At 37.7% G+C, this 21,780-nt stretch overlaps 1 protein-coding gene across 3 annotated transcripts in view; it reads right to left on the minus strand.

Annotated features, from left to right (window-relative positions):
* The window catches only part of syt6a (synaptotagmin VIa), a 61,118-nt gene that overhangs the window by 10,773 nt on the left and 28,565 nt on the right, over window positions 1-21,780 (minus strand). Inside the window, exons 1-3 of one of the 3 annotated variants that reach the window (XM_077716332.1) lie at window positions 18,883-19,013; window positions 4,287-4,686; window positions 1,341-1,902 (exon numbers count right to left, since the gene is read on the minus strand). In XM_077716332.1, coding sequence (XP_077572458.1) covers window positions 1,341-1,902; window positions 4,287-4,465 — 741 coding nt within the window. In that variant the 5' untranslated portion in view covers window positions 4,466-4,686; window positions 18,883-19,013. The other 2 variants (XM_077716341.1, XM_077716323.1) reach the window with 2 other exon arrangements.

The following is a 21,780-nucleotide window of genomic DNA, read 5'->3' on the forward strand; positions in this document are numbered from 1 at the left end:
AAAATATCCATTATCTGTCCATAACAAGTTTCCGGTAAATCACTTATACTAAAGCATGCAAATGATGCCTCCATTCACAGCCACATTCACCTTGAGGTTCTGTCATTTATAAAGAGAATGCGCAACAATCGTAGCCTAAAATTACATGACTGCACAAATTGTAATTGCAGCCAAATGAAAAATCAAATGAATCCAAATTAGAAACGTACTATGTATTCATGTCAGTCTTTTAGGGTGCCTTTAAAGTGCAGGATTAAGGACTAAGCATTAAGATCTGTTGGGAGAATTGTCCTAGATTCTCATGCCAGATACTAATCTAAACATGCTCACAATACAGGGTTAGAAAATCTGGGGTAGCACACAATAAGGCCCAAACATGATAAAAAGGAGAGCAATTATTATTTTATCCTCAGAAAACCTGCAAAGCCTGGTTGTAAAGAAAATATTCTATAATATATATATATATATATATATATATATATATATATATATATATATATATATATATATATATATATATATATATATATATATATATATATATATATATATATATATATATATATATATATATATATATATATATATATATATATATATATATATATATATATATATATATATATATATATATACACATATATATATATATATATATATATATATATATATATATGTATATCATTTTTATATTATACATTATTAATTATATATTATATTATGTAAATATTCTTCCCCAATTGTTTTTAAATAAAAATGTTAAGGTCACAGGAAATTTGAAATTCTAGTAAATTTTAGCGATTTTTAACACTACTTAAATGTAAAAACTAAATAAAAGCACAGTCTTTAAATACTATTTTTAAAAGAATACCAAACTAAAATGGAATGCAGATCAGTGCAATGGTATATGTATATTTTTCAGCATTTAGGTCCCCATTTTTCCTTTATTTGTAGAGTAGGTATCTACATTTACCACTTTTTACAGGCAACCATATTTTAGTAATACGAATTATTTGCTAAAATTGGTTGCTTTTAACTCTGTTTTCAAGCCAACCCAAAAGCAGGTGCGCATTCACGTACTGTCATGGGTGTAATCCAGTGTCTTCCTGTGTAGTGGCGAAGGATTCACTTTGAAAGGTGTGAAAGTTGTGTTATGATGTGAAAGCAAAAACATCAAGTGTTGTAAAAGCATAAAGTGACACTAATGGGTTGTGAAGGAAGTTGCGGATGTCACACACTTAAGAAGTTTATTCGTATAAGCTATGTGTGTTGTGTTTACGGTTAGTCACTTCATGACAAGACCTCAAACAATGTATTCAAAGAAGACGGCGTAATCTTACGCTGGTGGCATAATCGATGTCTCTCCATATATTTGTTTCCCGTGACAGGTCCGACGTCTCAAACAGGTTCTCCATCACCACCTCCCCAATCATGTCGTGTCTTGAAAATCTATCAAAGTCAAAGACGCTCATGTGGAGCTTCCTGACGGCCAGTTCATCGTAAGACACGGGGAAGTGGAAGCTCTCGCTAAAGGTGGGGTTGAGGGTCTTCCGATGAACTCGTGTCTGGAACTTCTTGCGGTCGGGCAGCAGGTAGATCTTGACGTAAGGGTCGGACGTGCCGCACAAGTCCTTGGCGGGGAGCTCGACCGCCCTGATGATGTTGACGAGCAGTGCCTCATTGTCGTAGTCATATTTCAAAGAGAAATTAATCCTACCACAGTTTTTGCTGCTGCCGTTCTTGGAGGAGTCCTCGGAGTCCAAAGTTTTCTGCTGGTAGAGTTCTGGCTGAATGCGGCCTATGCTTGTGGACTTGTCTTCTTTGTCCAACACATAGTCATTTCCTAAGTCTAAGCTGCCTACCTGCATCTGTCGGGGAAGGTGCCTTTTGAAGGAATTGTGCCTGCAGATAGACAAGGGACACGGGTTGTTGCAACAAATAATGGAAATTGACAAAAGATTTGAGGGGAGATAACATTTAGTAATAAACTACTTATTGATTGATTTGATAAGAGATAGCACATATAAATGAACATAGTTATATTCATGGTAATTAACATATATATATATATATATATATATATATATATATATATATATATATATATATATATATATATATATATATATATATATATATATATATATATATATATATATATATATATATATATATATATATATATATATATATATATATATATATATATATATATATATATATATATATATATATATATATATATATATATATATATATATATATATATATATATATATATATATATATATATATATATATATATATATATATATATATATATATATATATATATATATATATATATATATATATATATATATATGTGAATATGTAAGATTGTAGATGTGGCCTAATTTCCATCTTTAGTCCCTTGTATAGGTAGAAGACAAACAATGGCGCAATCTAGACACTCACACGAAACATCAATTTAGACAACATTATGATCGCAATTTTGTTTGTCTAACAGTCAGGCTTTAAGATGATTGGTTAAGAGGTTCAGAGACTGGAGTACACATATCTTAATTGGTATTGAGTTCCTTGTATATGCAGCGTGGACAGAGAAGGTGCTTTGACTGAAAGCATTTTTTTGAAGGGAAATACACATTCACCTCTAGAGCCAGCCCTTGTTAATCTGTTGGTATTTTTTGGTAATAAATCTTGCAGTGGAGGAGGAGCTTTGTGTTGGAAAATTTTGTAAATTATGGTGGCATGTGCATATTTACCTGTATCGTTCTAGTTCAGGAGTTTATGTTTCTTTAATATCCAGTGGTGGTGTGTTTTTGGCTTTCTGTCCATTACTCTCAAAACTTGCTTATAAATGTCTTTAATTTTGTTTTTCAGGCCGATGACCAACTTGGTAGGCAGTAAGTCAAAGAAATATTTTCATGGTGTTTTTTCTCTTTCAGTATCAAAGTCCTAACTCAGAGTCAAATGATCTAATAAAGCAGCAAGAAAGTGTGTTTGTCCAACTCTTAACAGATTCATGAATTGATTTGTTTGTTTTTTGTTCCCGCTAAGATTTTTCTCGATCTTAGCATGAAAGTTTCTCTTAAATCATGTTTTTAGAGGAATATAATAGTCATTGAGGTCAAAGTTGAGTGGATGGTGAGTTGGAAGATGAGCCGGGGACCTTGCAACATGCTAAAAACATGCAAACGCTCAATACCATTTTGTCTCCACATTGGAATGCTTCCAATGAAGTCGTCACAAATGATTAGCCTTATTTCAATGACCAGCAAGAATTTGCCTTGGAGGTCGCTGATTTATTACATGACAGTCTAAAAACTACCCATGGTTCTCTTAAAATAATCTAGTATTATCCAAAAATTATGATACAATTTAACAAATTCAATTTAAAACCTTTATAAAGGTCAGCTTCCTGACAGTGGAGAAGGGCTGGACTCCAAACCACCAAATATTACTGTTTTTGGTGCTTTACAACATATTATACCAGGGTTGTTATTAAAAAAAACAAGTACAAGATTTTTCAGGACATAATCAGACATGCTCTTTTGGATTTGGACTAAACCAAAAGAGTTAGCGGTGTGGACCTTGTGGCATTATATGAATAAAAACCAGCGAACAGCTGGTGTGAGACCTCGCCGGAGAGGTTCTCTCTGGGGAAGTGATTCTACCATGGTTTGAACAACTTCTGAAATCACACACCGTTAGTGCGTAATAGGCTCCCGGCATTTTAGAAAATATTCTTTGGTAACATCAGAGTCTGTGGTTAGCAGGAGGTAAAGTGGAGCAATGAAGAGAAGGAATGTCTTCTTCAGTGTTTCCCAACCTTTTTTGAGGTGTGGCACACTTATTGGATTGAAAAAAATCTTAAAGCTCATCACCATCTGAAAATCTTCTAATTTAAAACACTAATTCAAAAACGTCAACTATAATAGGAGTATAAAGTTGTTCTCATCTAGGTTTTATCACAAGCTCCGTGATTTTTTACTTCACTATTTTACCGCACCCAGACCGATTTGTCTAATGATTGATCCATGATTCATCAAATTCTGGCACTCTTTGCAAGGTAAAATTTTAAACTAATATATTAAAATATAAATTGTGGCAGCCCAGTGGTTAGTGCATTGGTCCCACAGTTCTGGGGTCGAGGGTCTGATCCTAGGTTGTCATCGAATAAAAACACAAACTAAGTCTGCACTGTACCAAGTACAAACTTATAATAATTAGAGATTTACACAGTTATGTATCTCAGACTAAGGAACACAGATGTAATGACTTACCGAGTGGAGGAAGCAGGCTCAGTGGTTTGCCTCTGCATGCGCTGCGTGCGGCGCAGGAAGTGCTCCCTCATGGAGAGTTGAACATCGGTGGGGATGTCAGGAGATGTATGGCTTATCTTCACCGCAGCCTCCAGGAACCCCATCGGGCCAATGGGGTCCTTCACTTTTTCAGTTGCCATGGTAACCGCCGGCTTCGGCTGCTGCGGACTCGTGGGTGACGGCAATGGCAGCAAGCAAGGCAGCTGAGACGGGATGTGCTCCGGGCTGGGGGACGGAGCAAGGAAGCTGGCTTTGCTCCGCCGAGGCGGACCACACCGCTTCCAATAGCCGAAGGACAGGAGGCCCAACAGAATTAAGCCACAGAGCACAAACACACCGAGCAGGAGGCCAAAAGTAGCGTCTGGTGGCGAGCCGTGGGGTCCGGTAACACAATATGGATGAACAGATGGCAATGACGAGGGTGAGAGTACAAAGAGAGAAACAGCATTTGGTTAAAACTATTTTTTGACATAAACAAGTGTCTCCAAATCACTGAAATTCACATATATTCTATTATATTTGTTTCCCTTTGATAAAAAGGAAAATATTAATAATAACAATGAAATTGCATTGTTAATTCATTGTGGAATGAACAATTTAAAAAAAAAAAGCAGATTGTCTCTGGGTTCCCAACCAGCTTGCAAAAAATAGGTCATGCCAAAGGTCAATTGACTTTCTTAGCTACCTGCATCCACAAAACGGTCTGCTTTGGTGAGAGGCACTCTGGATTGGTTGCTGACCAATCACAGGGCCCTTAAAACTATTAGATGTGCAGTATGAGTAAGTCTGTAGTATGTTTTACAGTATTATAGTGTGTTAGTATTATATTATACTATATTATTATCATATTTTAAAGTGCAGTTCAAATAAAACAATTGGTTATCGTCACATGATACACAAATTATTGATCAAATTAGCACTTTGAATGCCTTACTACGCTAACATATTTTCACACTTTTCCTGCCATTAATGATGACTCATTCATTCATTCATTCATTCATTCATTTTCTGAACCACTTAATCCTCACAAGGGCCGTGGGGCCAATTCCAGCTGTCTTTGGGCCAATTGAATTGGAATTTATGATGTATGTACAATTTATATATTAGGGATGACTGGGAGCGGATGAAGGTGATAGACGTCAAGTCCATTTTGACTTGGGTAGTTGGGAGCAATCATTTGCTGCCAATCATCCCAAAATAAATTAGAGCCCTTATTGCTGTCAACGGTAGAAGCACTATATTAAATAAACAATTTAGAATGCCCAAGGCCTATAGAACGGGATGAAAAATGCACTGTCAACATCTTCAATAGATAAAGTAGCCTGGTCACACCAGTTTAGCTTAAATGTGCTTGCAGTCACACACAAAAACTTGGACGTGGGTCGGGTACACTTACAAGCAAGACACGGCGAGCCTCAGGGAAAAGCAAGCAAACCACGCGTAAGCCTGAAATCCCCACATTTTGCAGCATGGTTCTTTACCACACAATGTGTTAACTTTAATTTATCTGCCACAGCTGAGCGCCCCTCTCAGAATTCTCTAGTCTCCATGTAATAGTGCTCTGATAGGAGAAAGCCACTTTAGGGCATATTGAATTAGTTTTTTTTTTTTTTTTTTGCGTTTGTTTTTACAGAATGTTTACTGAGCTAAATCTTCCCCTGCTGAAGACAAATAAACCCTACAGGCAAAATGAGTTCATCCCAGATCAGTTTTCGCTTTTGTTAGTAGACAAAAACCTGATTGCTTGCTTGTGGTTTAAATCTACAAAATGTACACTTTGGGTGGCTGTTAAATCTTTGAACACAAACGCTTAGTGTCAAAATGTATCAATATCAAGGTTTAAATCAATGAAAGAAATTGTTTCACTGATATTAATGCTGGGGGGGGGGGGGGGGGGGTGCACGCCTTAATGTTTGGTTAACATGTTGGCCTCACTGTTCTGGGGTCAATGATTTGATCTCAGATGCTCAGATTCAGCTGAGATAGGCTTCAGCACCCCCCGTGACCCTTGTGAGGATAAGCGGTACAGAGTATAAATGAATGATATTAACTGATGTTTTGACACTTCTCAGATTGTTCTTCATCCTAAAACTTAATTAGGTGGCCCCAAGCTAACGTAACCTAACGTAACCTTTCTGCTTTCAGGGAATTTTGGTCACAGCATTCTGCAGCTGTAGCAGCCAACAGACGCCATGTGAAATTTTATAGAAGCTTCGCTGCAAGCTGAAAGTCTGCTGCCAACTGGAATGTGGCTGACGGTGATGGACCGTCATCATGGCAAACCCGAGCTGACCTTGTACTCGGCAGAAACTCAGGAAGAAACACAAGTACTTCACTGTCAACTTTCTTGGTGAAGTCTCACAAGACTTTTGGTCTACTTCAAACAGATTCCAAATCACGGGGTCAGCCTCACAAAACCGCCAAAGACTTTTTTTAATAGTGGCTACATATTGTAAGTGTAAGCAGTGGAAAAAAGCAGAAACATTTAGGAATATGTATATTCAAAGAAATCATGAACTCAGTGTGTGCCCTAAAACCATCAAAGTGATATGCAATCACTCCAGCAGGAGCATCATTGTGTGATTCAGGGTGTCAGACTCTGCTGGGATAGGCTCCGGTACAAATGTTTCTTATTAAATTTAACTCTAAATTCTCATGAGTAATTGATATACTGTCTGGTAATAAACATGAGAATAAAGCCAATTCTGTTTCATTTAAACATGGCAATGCAGACTGCTGGTCTATGATGAATCTTCAAATGTTCTCTATTGTTTCTGTGTGTAACGTTATCTAATGACCAGGAATTTTGCAGATGACATGATGGAATCTGTTGTTCCACACCTAAACTTTTCTAGGTAGCTTCTATGATGGTTGTCTGTGATATGCTGTGTATAAAGGTTAATGAGGGAATAGCACACCACCAAACTTCCGTGCTTGTCAATCAGGCATAGAAGTGAGAGGAGCATTTACAATAATGGCTACAGAAATAGAAGCAGCCAACTAATAACGTCAATGTTGCAAAGTAAGACCAGTGTGCTAACAATCTCGCTATATAGTAAGACATAGACAGGCATGACCATAAACTGAAATAGGGTTGATAATTAAAAAAAAAAAAATAGGTATTGTTCTTCTTCTTCAGACACATTGCTAATGGAGCAAAGCGCATTATTCCCTCCGGACACAAGCTTCTTGACAGCGTGAGAATCGAGTGACCTCCATCTTTTTTAGCTGCAGTTTTAATGATTACACCCACACCTCTGCAGGAGTGGACTAAAGCTGTCCCACAGTCGATCACTGGGTTCCTTCATGCTGGGAAACACTACTCTGAATCGATATTGCCAAAGCCAAATCAATCAGGCCGCAACGCTCCTTTAGGTGACTGCTGGCCATGCAGTAAAGGCCAGGAAAGTACAACTACAATGTATAAAAGGTGTTTCAGCTCTTGGTTCGATGACTTGCAGAAATGCGGAATACTGCCATTCGAAGCAATACATTAAAATAACACTCAGTTAATGGTTAATGTTGACAGGTGTTTGTGAAAGTGTACGCATTTGGACTAAGGCTGACACCCAAGCGTCTTTTCCTGTCACTAAACAGGTTATCTTTCAGAAATCAACTTTGATTAAAAATAAAAAAAATCCTACTAATAAGAAGTATTTGTGTGTGTCTTTATAGGCTGTCATATGAGTGTTGTATGGGGCACCATCTGACTTCTCAGGTGAGTGAGACAGCCAGCCAAGTGTTTTCTCCTTTAATGAAATTGTTTCTATGACAACTAGGCCATCTTTTAGAACAAAAAAACATTCTCCTGATTTGTTTTGTGTCTTTGTCAGGCAATATATGGGCGTGGTATGGCACACCATTTAATTTTCAGGTCAAGATTAGCAGTGGTTTTGGTCGCAGTTGTCATAGTTCAGTACTAATTTTATCATTACAGAGCTAAATGGCTCTTGGTATTTGAGTGTAGGATTCCAAATTTACTTTTTGTTATAGTTGCTTGTTTGTTTTAAAACTAATGACAGGAGTCTTGTGTTTATATCAAACTTGGCCGATGAAAATATTCTTATTTTGGATCAATGTAGGAAAAGTATACCAATTCAGAATGTTAAAATGTATCTGATAGGGCGGCCCGGTGGAGCAAGTGGTGAGCGCGTTGGCCTCACAACTCTGGTGTCCGGAGTTCAAGTCCTGGTAGGTCCACCTGTGTGGAGTTTACATGTTCTCTCCGGGCCTGCATGGGTTCCTCCAGATACTCCGGTTTCCTCCAACATTTCAAAAACATGCATGGTAGGCTGATTGGACACTCTAAATTGCGCCTAAGTACGAGTGTGAGCGTGAATGGTTGTACGTATCCTTGTGCCCCGCAATAGGTGATTCAAGGTTTCCCCCGCCTCTAGCCCGAAGTCAGCTGGGATAGGCTCCAACACCCCCCACGACTCTAATGAGGCGGGGGACACCCTGTATCGGTGGCCAACCAACGGCAGGACACATGGAGAAGGACAACCATACACAATCACTCTTCCACCATACCTAGGGGCAATTTGGAGTGTCCAATCAGCCTACCATGCATGTTTTTGGAATGTTGTAGGAAACCGGAGTATCTGGAGGAACCCATGCAGGCCCGGAGAGAACATGCAAACTCCACACAGGTAGACCGACTTGGATTTGAACCCAGACAACCGGAGCATTGAGGGTCTGCAATGAGAAAGTCCAGGCATGTGTGGAGAGAACATAAAAACTACAGACGATAAACCAATTTGATCACACTTTAAAACTGTCACAAATTTGTGAGTGTAGTTATCTATAGCAAAGATTAAAAATGGTATTTCTTAATGGGAGGTGACAAAAAAAAAAAATCAAACATGGTGTACTTCCTGGAAGACATGTGGTTCAATTGTGATAAATGTGCTACAACTACTCATCTGTGCAGAAGGCTATTATTATTTAGCACACACTTCTGACCTTTCAAAAACCATGTCTATCCCTCTTCCTACTCCCTTAAGGGGAATGTATTTGTCTTTTAATAATGAAGTAGAGTTAATCAAATGCTGCTGTTGAGGGAACTCATTGGGCTCAGGAGATGATTGATATACTAACATGACACTAATGGATAAAAGACAAAATCAGCCCACAACGGGTTTATGTAGTGTGCAACTTTATTTGTAATTGCCTGTTTCATCAACATGAACTGGAAGCTTATCTTTCTGCCTGGTATCCCCGAGGGCGGAACAAATTCCCACTAATCTTGATGTGGGTCCTGCAGCCATTTTTAGAGTGCTTATTCTGTGGTGTCTTTCTCACAAAATCCCTTAATCCGAAACCAAACCATAAAGCTACAGCACTTGCGAGGTGTAAGAGCAAGCGAATAAGCTGGTGTGAAACCACAGAAGGGGTGAAGAAGAAGAAAAGAAAGAAGACATGACACCCAGGCGACAGAGTAAAAATTGCTCATGTGGGTGTTTTATAACTTTGCCCTACTTAAAACACTACTACTTGTTCACAGCTGCAGAATGATTGAATTACAGTACATGTTAAAATCTGTGTACTCCAAATCATGAATTCAACATTTACAATCTGGATCTGAATCAGTTTTTTGTGGAATCTATTGAGGGAAAAATTGACTTCATATTTCACCCAGATTAAAAAAAAAGAACAAGGAGATTAATTGGCAAAATTTGAGTTGCTTAACGGACCAATCAATTACAAAAAACTCAGCAGAAATGAATTGAATTGAATTTGTGTGATTTGATTCGTAAAAAATCTGTGGACTCACTTTGGTGATAAATTTTAATTGAAAAAAACTTGAAATTATGCATTATGCACGCCTTAACATGACCACTGTGGTAGCATAATAACTGCTCTGTATCTGTTTTAAATATTTTATGGATTTTGTTGTGACATCTAACTCAAAAGAAGGAGCTGTCAGTTAGTTGTGTAAAGAATGTGAGATGAAGAATATCTCCAAAAATTGACAAATTATTGCAGTGTCAGTATGCTGGCAATCTTTTGCAATTCAGCTGTACTGTTGTATTATTTTAAATTAATACTTTTTCATCATTTTTTTTTAATTACTTTAGTTTGGACATTTAAAACTGTTAAAAAGTTAACCTTGATTGAATTCAAGCATTTGATTGGTGATTGAGTTTCAAATTTCTGCTGTAGGAATTTTGATTTTATCATTTTTATATAGGAAACATTTAACCTATAGTGGCCATTTGAGGCATAGGTGAAATCGGACAATTATACCTACTTGTTGACCACCAGCCTCTATCTCTGTCACACGGCTTGTGGTTCTGTGTCTGCTTGCACAGAGCAAATATTGAAATAATATTTTGATGTTTAAATGGCAGGGACATTCAGTGTTTTTGCTGTTAAAAGCTCACAAAGTGGACCAATTCTAATCGTCTTCAACCGACCCTGTTTGGATTAGAATTTTCAACTGTATATAGAACATTTTTAAATCATTAACAATAGCATTTGTTCAAGACAATTACAATTTTCAACTAGAATTTTTGGCATTACACCTACAGTATTTAAGGCAAAGCTGTTTGATCTTAAAATGTCTTTAAAATGTCTTGCTTATTTGCACATGAAGTGTCTTTTGAACTATTTCACGCTCATATCTCAATTGAGTGAGTTGGGGAAAAGTTACGATCCTTAAAAAAGAAAATATAGCATCCCGTTTGAATATAAAAGATCATTCAATAAACTTCAAATTAATTGAACACAGCAGACACAATGGCTAGCAGTCTATCAAACACAATAAAGCACCCGCATATCCTGCGCAATCAGAGACTAGCCATGGAAGTCATTACTTTTATCACTATTATTGAGTCCTGGGATATTAATTTTAGCTGTTGAACAAAAAGTACATCAGTGTAAGATCAATGCATCATTACATTATAATGACACGATGATTCAACAATACATCAAGTTCGCTCTACATTTTCATACTTGATATGAAAGATACATTAAAACTGTAGTGTTATCGTACAAAATAAAAAAATGTATATCTTGATATCTATTTAATGTAGAGATTGCATTTTTTAAAAAATGCTCAAGCTAAAGGAGCATGTGCAACACTGTTTTAATATTAAAAGAAAAATTGTACAATATTTTTTCATCTTTTTTCTAGCTTTCACTAGCACCAAGCTAACACACAATCCATAACAACATTCAGACACTATCAATTACCACTGACAGCAATTAGCAGTAAAGATTGTGAAGTGATGTGAAAAAAATCTCGTCATGAGTTAAGGTATGGTTCATTAAGCAGAAGAATTTTTTTGTAACCCAAATGGGGTATAAACACCAAGAAATTTCCCAAATACTGGATGAAATAAAGTTGTAACCTAACCTATAGACAGACGACATAACAATATTCCCAACCATTTGTGCATTATAGTTTGCAGACAATTACTAATATTTCTTTTCTTTTATTGTCTTCTTCTACGGTCCCTTTATGAATGTTACATTCTGCCCTTAAGTGGCCTAGTTGTATACAAATTAAATCAAACATTAATTTAATATTCATTCATTCATCCCCTCATTCATTTCCTGAGCCGCTTATCCTCATAAGGGCCGTGGGGGGTGCTGGAGCCTATCCCAGTTGACTTGGGGCACGAGGAAACCGTAAAATGGTGGCCAGCTAATCGCATGGCACAAGGACACGGAAAACCATTCACGCTTACACTCATATCTCAGGGCAATTTATTCAATGTATCCAATCAGCCTACCATGCATGTTTTTGGAATTTGGGAGGAAACCAGACAACCCGGGGAAAATCGCCGCAAGCCAGGGGGGAAGATGCAAATGCCACACAATGAGGACCCCCGTGGGATCAAACCCTCTACCCCAGAACTGTGAGGCCGACGTGATAACCACTCGTCCGCCGGGCAGCCTTAATTTGATGTATAATTAATAATTTAAAGTGTCACAAGGCACTACTATAAGATGAGTTTATTGGATTACTTCCCATTATTTCCTATGATAGCTTATTATTTTATTAAAGTGTCAACACATCTTGCACACTAAGAACTAACTCTCTGGCCCTCATGAGAGAATAATGTTAATTTGAACTCGACTAAATTTACTGCCAACAGAGATGAAATGTGACCAATTCTAATGAGTAGACAGAGAGAGCTTTAATGCATATTCACTAATGCAGCAATCGGTGGGTAAAAAGAACTCTGGACATTGGATTTGAGTCCTGAAATCTCTCAGCAAGACAATTATCTCCCATCTTGTACGAAATGAATTGGAAAAGATATTATGTTGTATCTTTAAGTTCCTTTACTGTTTCGTGCACATAATGATAAGAATAAAAAGGTATAAAACCATATGGAATGTGTAAAGTGCCCCCAAAAAAGGATAGTAATATGTAATTTAATATGAGTTGAGGATTGGCCGAGGAGAGGCTGTTTTCATATAATGAGTTATTACAGTTTGCTCAAGCTTTATGACACGAGTGACTCGCAATATTATAGTCCATTTATAAACACCTCGGACCAATAGAACCAGAGCAATTCAGCATAACGCCATCCCATAATAATAAAGATAGATTTTATTGATGCACCCTGTGCTTGCTGCATGGATGTTTTCATTTGCAGCAGCATCACACAAAAAAAACAACAGGCAGCAATCAGGGGGACAACATGTCTCCCCCTCCCCATTTTCATTTCTACTCATTTTCATCATCAGACGATTTTAAATGGGTTCGCTACATCCATTACAAACACGAGCTGAGCCAGGCTGCTTGTTAAAGTGTTGCATTATTGGGACGATTTAATCCAAAGACTAGAGAGCCTGTTGAGTGGACTGCGGGCATTTGACTGATGCTTATTGAAGGAATCTACTTAATGTCTTGGCTCTGCTAGGAAACCTGATTTCACAGAAAAGCCAGGACTTAATTTGCTTTACTTTCCTCATTTTCATTTTTAAATAACCGCAGACATCGTTCTACTAACCATTACATTTACAGCTATCATCGACCTATACTATTAGTATTTGGCAAAGAAGCAAACAATCAAAAAGGGTAAAAAATGAGCAATCACATCAAGATGTTTGCCTCATTAATCAATTCCACTTGGAAAAACTCATCAGATTCTCTCTTTGAACCGAGGAAAAAATCTACTGCATCGTATTTCTCACACGGTTTGACCCGACCTTCGGCCCCCGAGGCTCGGAACGGTGGCAGGAAACAACAAGTCAGCATGAAGAAATGATGCATCCATCATTGTAACCCTATTGGATCACGCGTGGGCTGGCATTTGGGCCGTGTGAGCTCACACGCTCAGAGCCCAGACATAAAGCTTTGGAAGAAAGACGACCATCATAGTCGACGATTATAGCTGGCACATATTTACTGGCCACTTGCCAAACCTAATCATATACCTTTCTCATTTAGAGATAATACATAACCATCAATTCCAAAGCACATTGGCTGATATTGACTTCAATATTACTGGGAGGTCTGGCAGTGTTACTTGCCAAAGTCAAGTGTTGGCTTCAGCTCACACAAGATCCTAATGAGGAAAGAAAACAAATTGTTTATCACGCACATTAGTGCCACCAGCCGCTCAGCAAGATAAAGTACGTGTCATACTCTACCCGAAGTAAAATAATAATCCTTTTACATTTTTATCAGAAGTAAGCATGTTATAATTTACAGTGATGTGCAATAAAATTAATGAATGCTAAGCCACTAGTATTAAAGAGAAAATTATGAGCCAGACATTAATACATTGCTTGTCATTGACAAGGTCAGAAAATCTATAAATTGGTGCCTTTACTTTCAAATGCTTCTGCAACTGAAATTTTCAGGTCAGGAAATCCTTTGATATGCACATTTCTGTTTTAATATATCCTCAAAAACATCAATACATTTTGTGTATCCATTATTTTATGTTTAAATATTTGCGGTGTCCCGCTTGATAATCTCCCTACACTCTGCTGGACTCCCTTTGGCTGCCTACCATTGGCTGTCTACCATTGGCTGTATCGCAACAACAACTCAACTTTAAAATTTAAAATGAATGCTGCAAATGAAACAAAAAAGCGGGCCATTTTATCCATCCATGATTGATATTGCAAGTTCTATTTAATGCTAAGTTTTTTTCAATACATAATTTGAAGTTGTTAAGATTTGTGTTTATGTGCATGTGTTTGTGTTTGTGTACTAATGTTAGTTCCCCCTTATACTTATTTATGTACTGGCACACATAGAAAACATCTAGTAATTCATTTTAATACATTAAATATATCATGTTTTTATCATTGAATTTTTTTTTTATTATTTTGTGTTTCTCACATTTTCCATACAAAATTGAGACACTAGTCATTTTTAAGGGGTTTAGTATTTATTAATTTATTTATTTTCTTTGTGATGATCATGGAATTAATTTGAGAATTTACAAATAGAATAATACTCTATATTTATATCTAAAAAAAAAGTAATGGAATCAATTATTTTCACAAGTAGAGATATCACTGTAATGAGATGATTATTATTGAGCATGTTGGCAAATTTTTATCACTTTACACTAAACTAAAGACAGATTTAGAACATTCCTATTACTATTAATGTTTGCTTTCACTTCATAGATTTGCATTAACAGTGGTCGACCCTTTTGAATGGAGAGCATTGAAAGGTGATTATTCAATACTACTTGTTTTAGCGCAAATGCATATAATTTGTCTCGCTGTCAATTTGCATTAACAGACGTCGAAGGTCAAATTCATTTGAAATCTCTTGCTGTCAATTGGGATTTTGGCAATTAACATTTTTCCAATTTAGCCCAAAACAAGATCTCAAGGTGTTTTTTTCTTTCAGGTGCATTCAATTCATATTTTTTAAGGTAGTTTTCTTTTCACTGCTAGTTTTTAAACAATGTTGCCTACCATCTTATATTACGATTGAGGTAGCGCATTGCTCGAAAAATGTGTTTTGTATTTGAGTACACAAAATATGTATTTTTTTTTGTTACATGTACTTTAAAATGGCAATATAACTCATTTGTTAAACTGTTAAAAGAACATAAACATTGGACTCTTTTGGAGTAAGTGTTCAAATAAGGCCAAACTAGTTAGTTTCCAACAGGACCAAGTTATGTTTGCTTAAATATGAACACTGAAATCGTTATAAAGTTTTTCAATTTGCGATCTTGAATTCCTCCACCAGCAAAAGTGACAATCTCTCGTAATGGTCACCTGTCGAGTTCATAAAAGCCACAACAGCATGACTCAGAAACAGATGAATTAATGATATCTGTATGATTTAAATGCAGAAATTACTGGTAATTTGCTGGTGCAGCTTTTTATAAGCAGTTTCTTTTGTCTATTGTAGAAAGATATCAACCTAATGGTTTGTATGTTTTAGCCAAACTGAATTCATAGTCTTCTGTTCATCCTGGAAAAACAGTGAGGCAGGGTAGCCTTCGGCTGTTTTGATCTCTTTATAGATGAAATGTGAGGTTTGCAGTCAGAAATAGCGCATGAGCCTTCATTGAACTGCTTCGATGTGTCAGATTAATGAATTTTACGCAACAATTTGTAATATGTTGTTGTGTTTTAACCACAGATGAACCCAGATTTTATTTGATTTATTGAACCCGAGCTTCCTGTATCAAGTGAGATCATCGTCAGTAAAGTACCTCCCCTCATATACAAGGCCAATATTGTTTCCACTAACACTGTATTGATCGGGGCCAAAGGGCTCTCAGAATTCACTCCAATTTTGTATCCCACTGAAACAAATTGCGCCTGGAAGAGCTCAGGAGGCAAGGGTTGAGTATTATCTCACCAATCCTGCAGGCACCCCATTTTCCCCTATTTATCACAGAGGTACTCACAATAGTCCCATGTGTGCATGCGCATTTTACAGTCCAGCCTCAGTGAGTGACATTTAAACAATACGTCATAAAAGGTGTCACATGAGAGATGCAACAAATCCCTGAAACCACACACAAAGTAATCCGCCGGCCCCCGCAGCCGTCCTCCTTGCACGCTACCCCTGTGAACAATGAAGCACACGTGCACAGTCACATGCACTTATCAAACCTGAAACTAAACACTTATGAAAGGATGGATTTCCTTCAAGTCATTTTCACTAAGCCACTTGACCCTCAGTGTTGTGAGATGCTAAATTACAACTAAATCTATCCTAACATACTGAGAACAGAAAAATGGAACACAATACTCCAATGACAGGGAATTGTCATTTGTGGGTCACAATGAAATGCAAAGCAAGAAGGCAAAGGTAAAAGGTAAGTACTTAAAATATATAAATGATTATAATGAATGGTTGACCTTCGCAGAGGTAGATAAATGACGCTCAAAATGGAAGAGTTCTAACTTTTTACATACAACCATTTTCTAAGATATTGTTATTATTACCATTAGAATTGGGTAACTTTAAATTGAGGGCAAATATGGGTAAAGCTTTTAGATCTTGGAGATCAGCTGTGTCATATCTAATTGACCATATGGATATGCAGATGCCAATTGAACACTTTGGCAGGCTTTGAACAGTCCCTCAAAAAGAGTAAAAATCTTGATTGTTTTGTAGCGGTTCATTACATTCCAGCTGGAGTAAACTATAAAGCTCAAATACGGCACTCAAATACAAAAAAAAATCACATTTTCTTAAAAAATAATAATAAAACAACTATTTTAAAAACATTACAATGGTAAAATACCACTTATTTTTATAGTTTTTTTTTAATAGGGATGCAAACACCTTATTATGTAGTATTATTGTATGATTGTATGAGGTTATTATTGATGATTTTTTTATGTGTCGCAGCTGTAGCTGCAGTAGAGGTTTTATAGCCATAAAATAGTTTCTGAGGGTTGGATTGATTCAGACAGCTGAAGGCGTCGTTAGGAAATTCACGAACCACCAAAGAAGTTCAGCACTTCAAATCAATCAAACAAAATGTACAGTTATGATGAGAAGCAATTCAGCAGTTCAATTTAGATCAAGCCGAAGCGTCAAAATAAATCAAATTTCATATGGGACCACAGCTGGGAAACACCATCATCGCGTGTCCAAGCATGATTACTACCTGCCTACACTACTTTGGGTTTTTACTGGCATCAGACATAGTAACTGCTGAGCTTTGTCATTGGCCCGGAAAAAAAGGGTAGATTGCGTAAAGTTGGCTCAAAGTAGATCTTTGAGTAAAAAAATTTGAGCACCACTGATTTTGTGGTAATGTCGAAATTGAGGGCGTCCCGGTGGTGTGAGTGGTTAGTGCGTCAGCCTCTCAGCTCTGGAGTCCTGGGTTTAAATCCAAGTCTCGTCCACCTGTGTGGAGTTTGCATCTTCTCCAAGGACCTGCGTAGGTTTCTCCGGGTTGTCCAGTTTCCTCCCACACGGACAAACGGCTATTACGTCTCCCATAAAAATGGTGGTGGAGGGAACTATTTCAGCGGTGCAGGTCACATTTTTATATGCTTTATTTATTTTAAGAGTGTTTTGAGAGTATTTCATCACATCTTTAATTCAAAATTGGGACACTGGCCAACTTTAAAGGGTTTAGTTGGTAGTTGTGTGTGGACCATATAACAAATCAGCAAATTTACATATTAAGTACATCTCTAGATTCAAAAATGTATATGACGATCTAAATTTAAATACGTATTCATGAAAATATCAGAAGAATATTCATTCATTTTTTGAACAACTTATCCTCACAAGGGTTGGGGAGAGTGCTGGAGCCTATTCCAGCCAACACAGGCCATGGAAGAACATTCAAATTCTACACAGGAAGGTCAGAATCCTGAACTGTGAGGCAGACGTACATCAGCTTTGTTACCGTGCCGCCTTTTATATGTCTGTGTTTTCAACGAAATGCCAAAAATACTTTATCTACCCAAAACAAACTAAACTCCACATCTTAGTGTCTGGTGTTGCTTTTAGGGGATACAATGAAAGACAAAGACTGTCAATAATTACCAGGGACATTAACAAGTTGCATTTTCTTTTCATTTTTTGCATTCTGTCTTCACAGCTTGGCTCGTTATCGAACAACAAGCATCTCAAAGGTGTCAACTGCTGTCACAATTACACTTTTCCCTCTAGCTAAGGCTGATCTCCTCCCTATTAGCCCCACGGCTCTAGCCCTCCATCAAAGTGTCAGGACAAGGAGCGCTGAAGAAATGCGAGAGAACGAGGAGAGCTGGAAAGTGACAAAAAGGATGCTCACACAATGAATTCGAAAGCCTGACTTGACCGTTTTTTTTTGCGCTATGCAGCAGAGTAGGTATCATCACCTCAGGCTTTACATGAGTTCCATAATTGAAAAAACCTGTGGAACCCATAAGAAATAATCAGACAGAGAAGAGGCAAGTGCGATGAAAAGCCTCACCAAATATTAACAAGGCGCTTCAGCTTTGAATTTGTGCAAAAAAGACGTCAAAGTAAAATGCTGAGAAAACTAAAAAGCCACCAGAACATAACTCCTGCTATCCATTTCTTTCTTCAGAGTATCGCAGCAGCAACCCCCACCAGAAAGACAAAAGAAAGACAATCCACAACAGTCCATGCCGTACTCACCCGTGAAAGTCACTTTTCCTCTACGGTTTGCCGAAGCCGCTCACTTCTCCCTCCCTCTGCTTCTTCTCACCTCCCCCCAACCAATAACGCCACCTCTCTGGTAGCTCTATCTTTTGCCGTTGCTCTCCCTCTCTTGACCGCACATAGTGAGCGCCTTGCATGCACCACCCGAGATGCTCCTTTTGGTTTCTATGGTAGCGTGATGCTGCGGTGTAAAAGGGGCTTGGGTGGGGTTTGGGGGCTGGCAGGTCAGACTAGACTATTGAGCATGAGCATGCAGTGTTGGATAGAGGAAAAGAGCTAATAAGAATGCAGCAAACCTGTATAACTTTGAGCAGTATGACAATCAAACGCGTGGGTCGGGTATGGTGGAACCCTCCTCATAAATGTTAAAGCAGGTGTTTGAATGGCCCTATACAACCTGAGAAATGTTTCAAGGTTTGACGTTGAATGAAACCTGGCTAGAAGGGAATCAAAGGAGCCTTTTTATGGTGACTATTTTTTACTTTTAAAATTAAAATCTGACTTGGTTTGGTTTGCCTTATTATAATGATTAACTATGAGCCTCGTCTGCAGTCGTGGCGGCGGTCATGCGACATATTGCAGCACAATCATCTTCAAGGGAGAGAGGAGAGAGAGCGAAAGGATAGGAGGGGTGATTCCCCCCCAACCAACTCTGTTTTCCCTTTGCCTTTCTTCCCTCTACCTAGATTAGCATCACTTCCTGACTTGCACGTGGTCATCGACTCCCACTGCAGAAGCTACGACTAAATAAATACAAATTGAATGCTTAGAGAAGGTCAGACTAGTTGTTTAAGGAATGTGGGATTGTTGAGCATTCAACAAGGTGAGCCAGATGGTGTGTTTGTTGAGTGAAAGTAGCAGTTATTCAGTAAATGTGACACCAGTTGCATTTAATTCAATTGTTTGCTTGTTAATTAATTCAGGCTGATAAAAGGCAATGTTGGGAAAAAAATTAGGAATTATTTAAATTCTTTAAATCTTGACTATAATATTTATTCATTCATTCATCGTACATACTGCGCATCCTCATAAGGGTTATTGGTGCCGCAAAAAGCACACTATACCCTATAAAGCTCGCCAGTCAGGTGTGGTGCTATATTAATTATGTTTTGTATATGTGTAGGATTGATTTTTTTAAATCGTAAATTTCAATATATTTAAGGCAATTTTAAGGGTATGCTTATACGCGTAAGCGGCTAATATGCAAGAAAATACGGTAAATGATCCATTCGGTTACCATTATATCCCCGTTTTTATTAATTTATAATAAATGAATAGAACTGAGATAAAAACAAAGAATTGGGAAATCATCTTGGAAAGAACTAAATACACAGTTGATATTAATATATTAAAGAGAACATTAACAATATACAGTATTTACAGGGGGCGGCCCAGTGGCTTGAGTGGTTAGCACGTCGGCCTCACAGCTCTGGGGTCCTGGTTTCAAATCCAGGTCGATCCACCTGTGTGGAGTTTTCTTGTTCTCCGTGGGCCTGCATGGGTTTTCCCCGGGTACTCCGGTTTCCTCCCACATTACTAAGACATTTATGATAGGGTGATTAGATACCCTAAATTGCCCCTTGGTATGAGTGTGAGCGTAAACGGTTGTCAGTCTCCTAGTGGGCTGCGATTGGCTATCCACCAATTGAGGGTGTCTACCCCCTCTGGCCCGAAGTCAAGTGGGAGAGGCTCCAGCACCCCCGTGACGCTAGTGAGCATAAGGCGGTTCAAAAAATAAAGGAATGAATCGGTATTTTCAGATACAGTGCATTGACTTCACAAAAAAAGTGTTCACAAACTAATGTGAATAAAACAACTGTCGGTACACTCAGCGCAAGATCTAATTTGTTCATCTCAGTATTTCCTCTCAGTTTTTAGAGATGATATGCTTCATTTGGCTCCATCAGGACGTGATCTACAACTCCAATGGAGCAGCTCACAGCCAGCTACGTTTAGGACGCGAATCAGGACAGCTAAATCAGAAGCCATGAGAATTCACAATAAAAAAAAGGCCATTCTTCTGGATGAGATCTTTGCCCCGGATTAAGGATCAATTATCTTATGCTGTTGTTCCCAATTGAGTGGCGAATGAAGGAGGAGATAGGCAGATTTCTGCAACATCTAAATTAACTTTAGAAATAGAAGTGGAGAAACCTTTTCTTGTTTTTTAACCACAATTTTTCAACATGTGGCCATAAATGTCTTCTTTTCTGTTCCGGCAGATAAATGAATATATTACAGTCACACTGATGAAGTATTCATCATATTCAATTGAAGTATCCGTTGACAGAGGGTACAGACTTGTTCATTATAGAATAATGACAGCGTTCTGAGCAAAGCACTCAGACAATCAAATATCAAGGACACAAATTTGACATTTTTGTTACTCTTTCCTGGTAATAGAACTGATTCAGTTTAGTAATTGCCATATGGCTTTTGCACAATGCTCTATTACAGCACTAAATGATTTGGGCAGAGCTAGAAAGTGTAGTGTGACCAGTATATTACTGATGATAGTTGAGAGAAATTTAGTAGTGCTGAGATATATTGCCTCATGGAGAGGTAGGGTCAAACTTTAAGAACCTTGTCAAGCATTTGAAAAACGAGAACAAAAGCACAGAAAGATTTATTAACTCTCAAACTGACCACATGATTTGAGTGATGGATGTCCCAAAAGAAAGGCCTCAATGGAAAAATGTTACTTTTGCGATATGTTGAGTTATATAATTGAAACGCCAAATCTGGACTGGGGATTTTAGAGTGCATATTATCCATCCGGAATCAAATCTTATCACATAATGATGCCGTTAGTGAAACCATGTACAACAATAACCTTTCAGGCAATCAGTCGCTTGACAGCAGCTGGATCACCGT

Source organism: Stigmatopora nigra, chromosome 1 (assembly GCF_051989575.1).
Source record: "Stigmatopora nigra isolate UIUO_SnigA chromosome 1, RoL_Snig_1.1, whole genome shotgun sequence".
NCBI lineage: Eukaryota > Metazoa > Chordata > Actinopteri > Syngnathiformes > Syngnathidae > Stigmatopora > Stigmatopora nigra.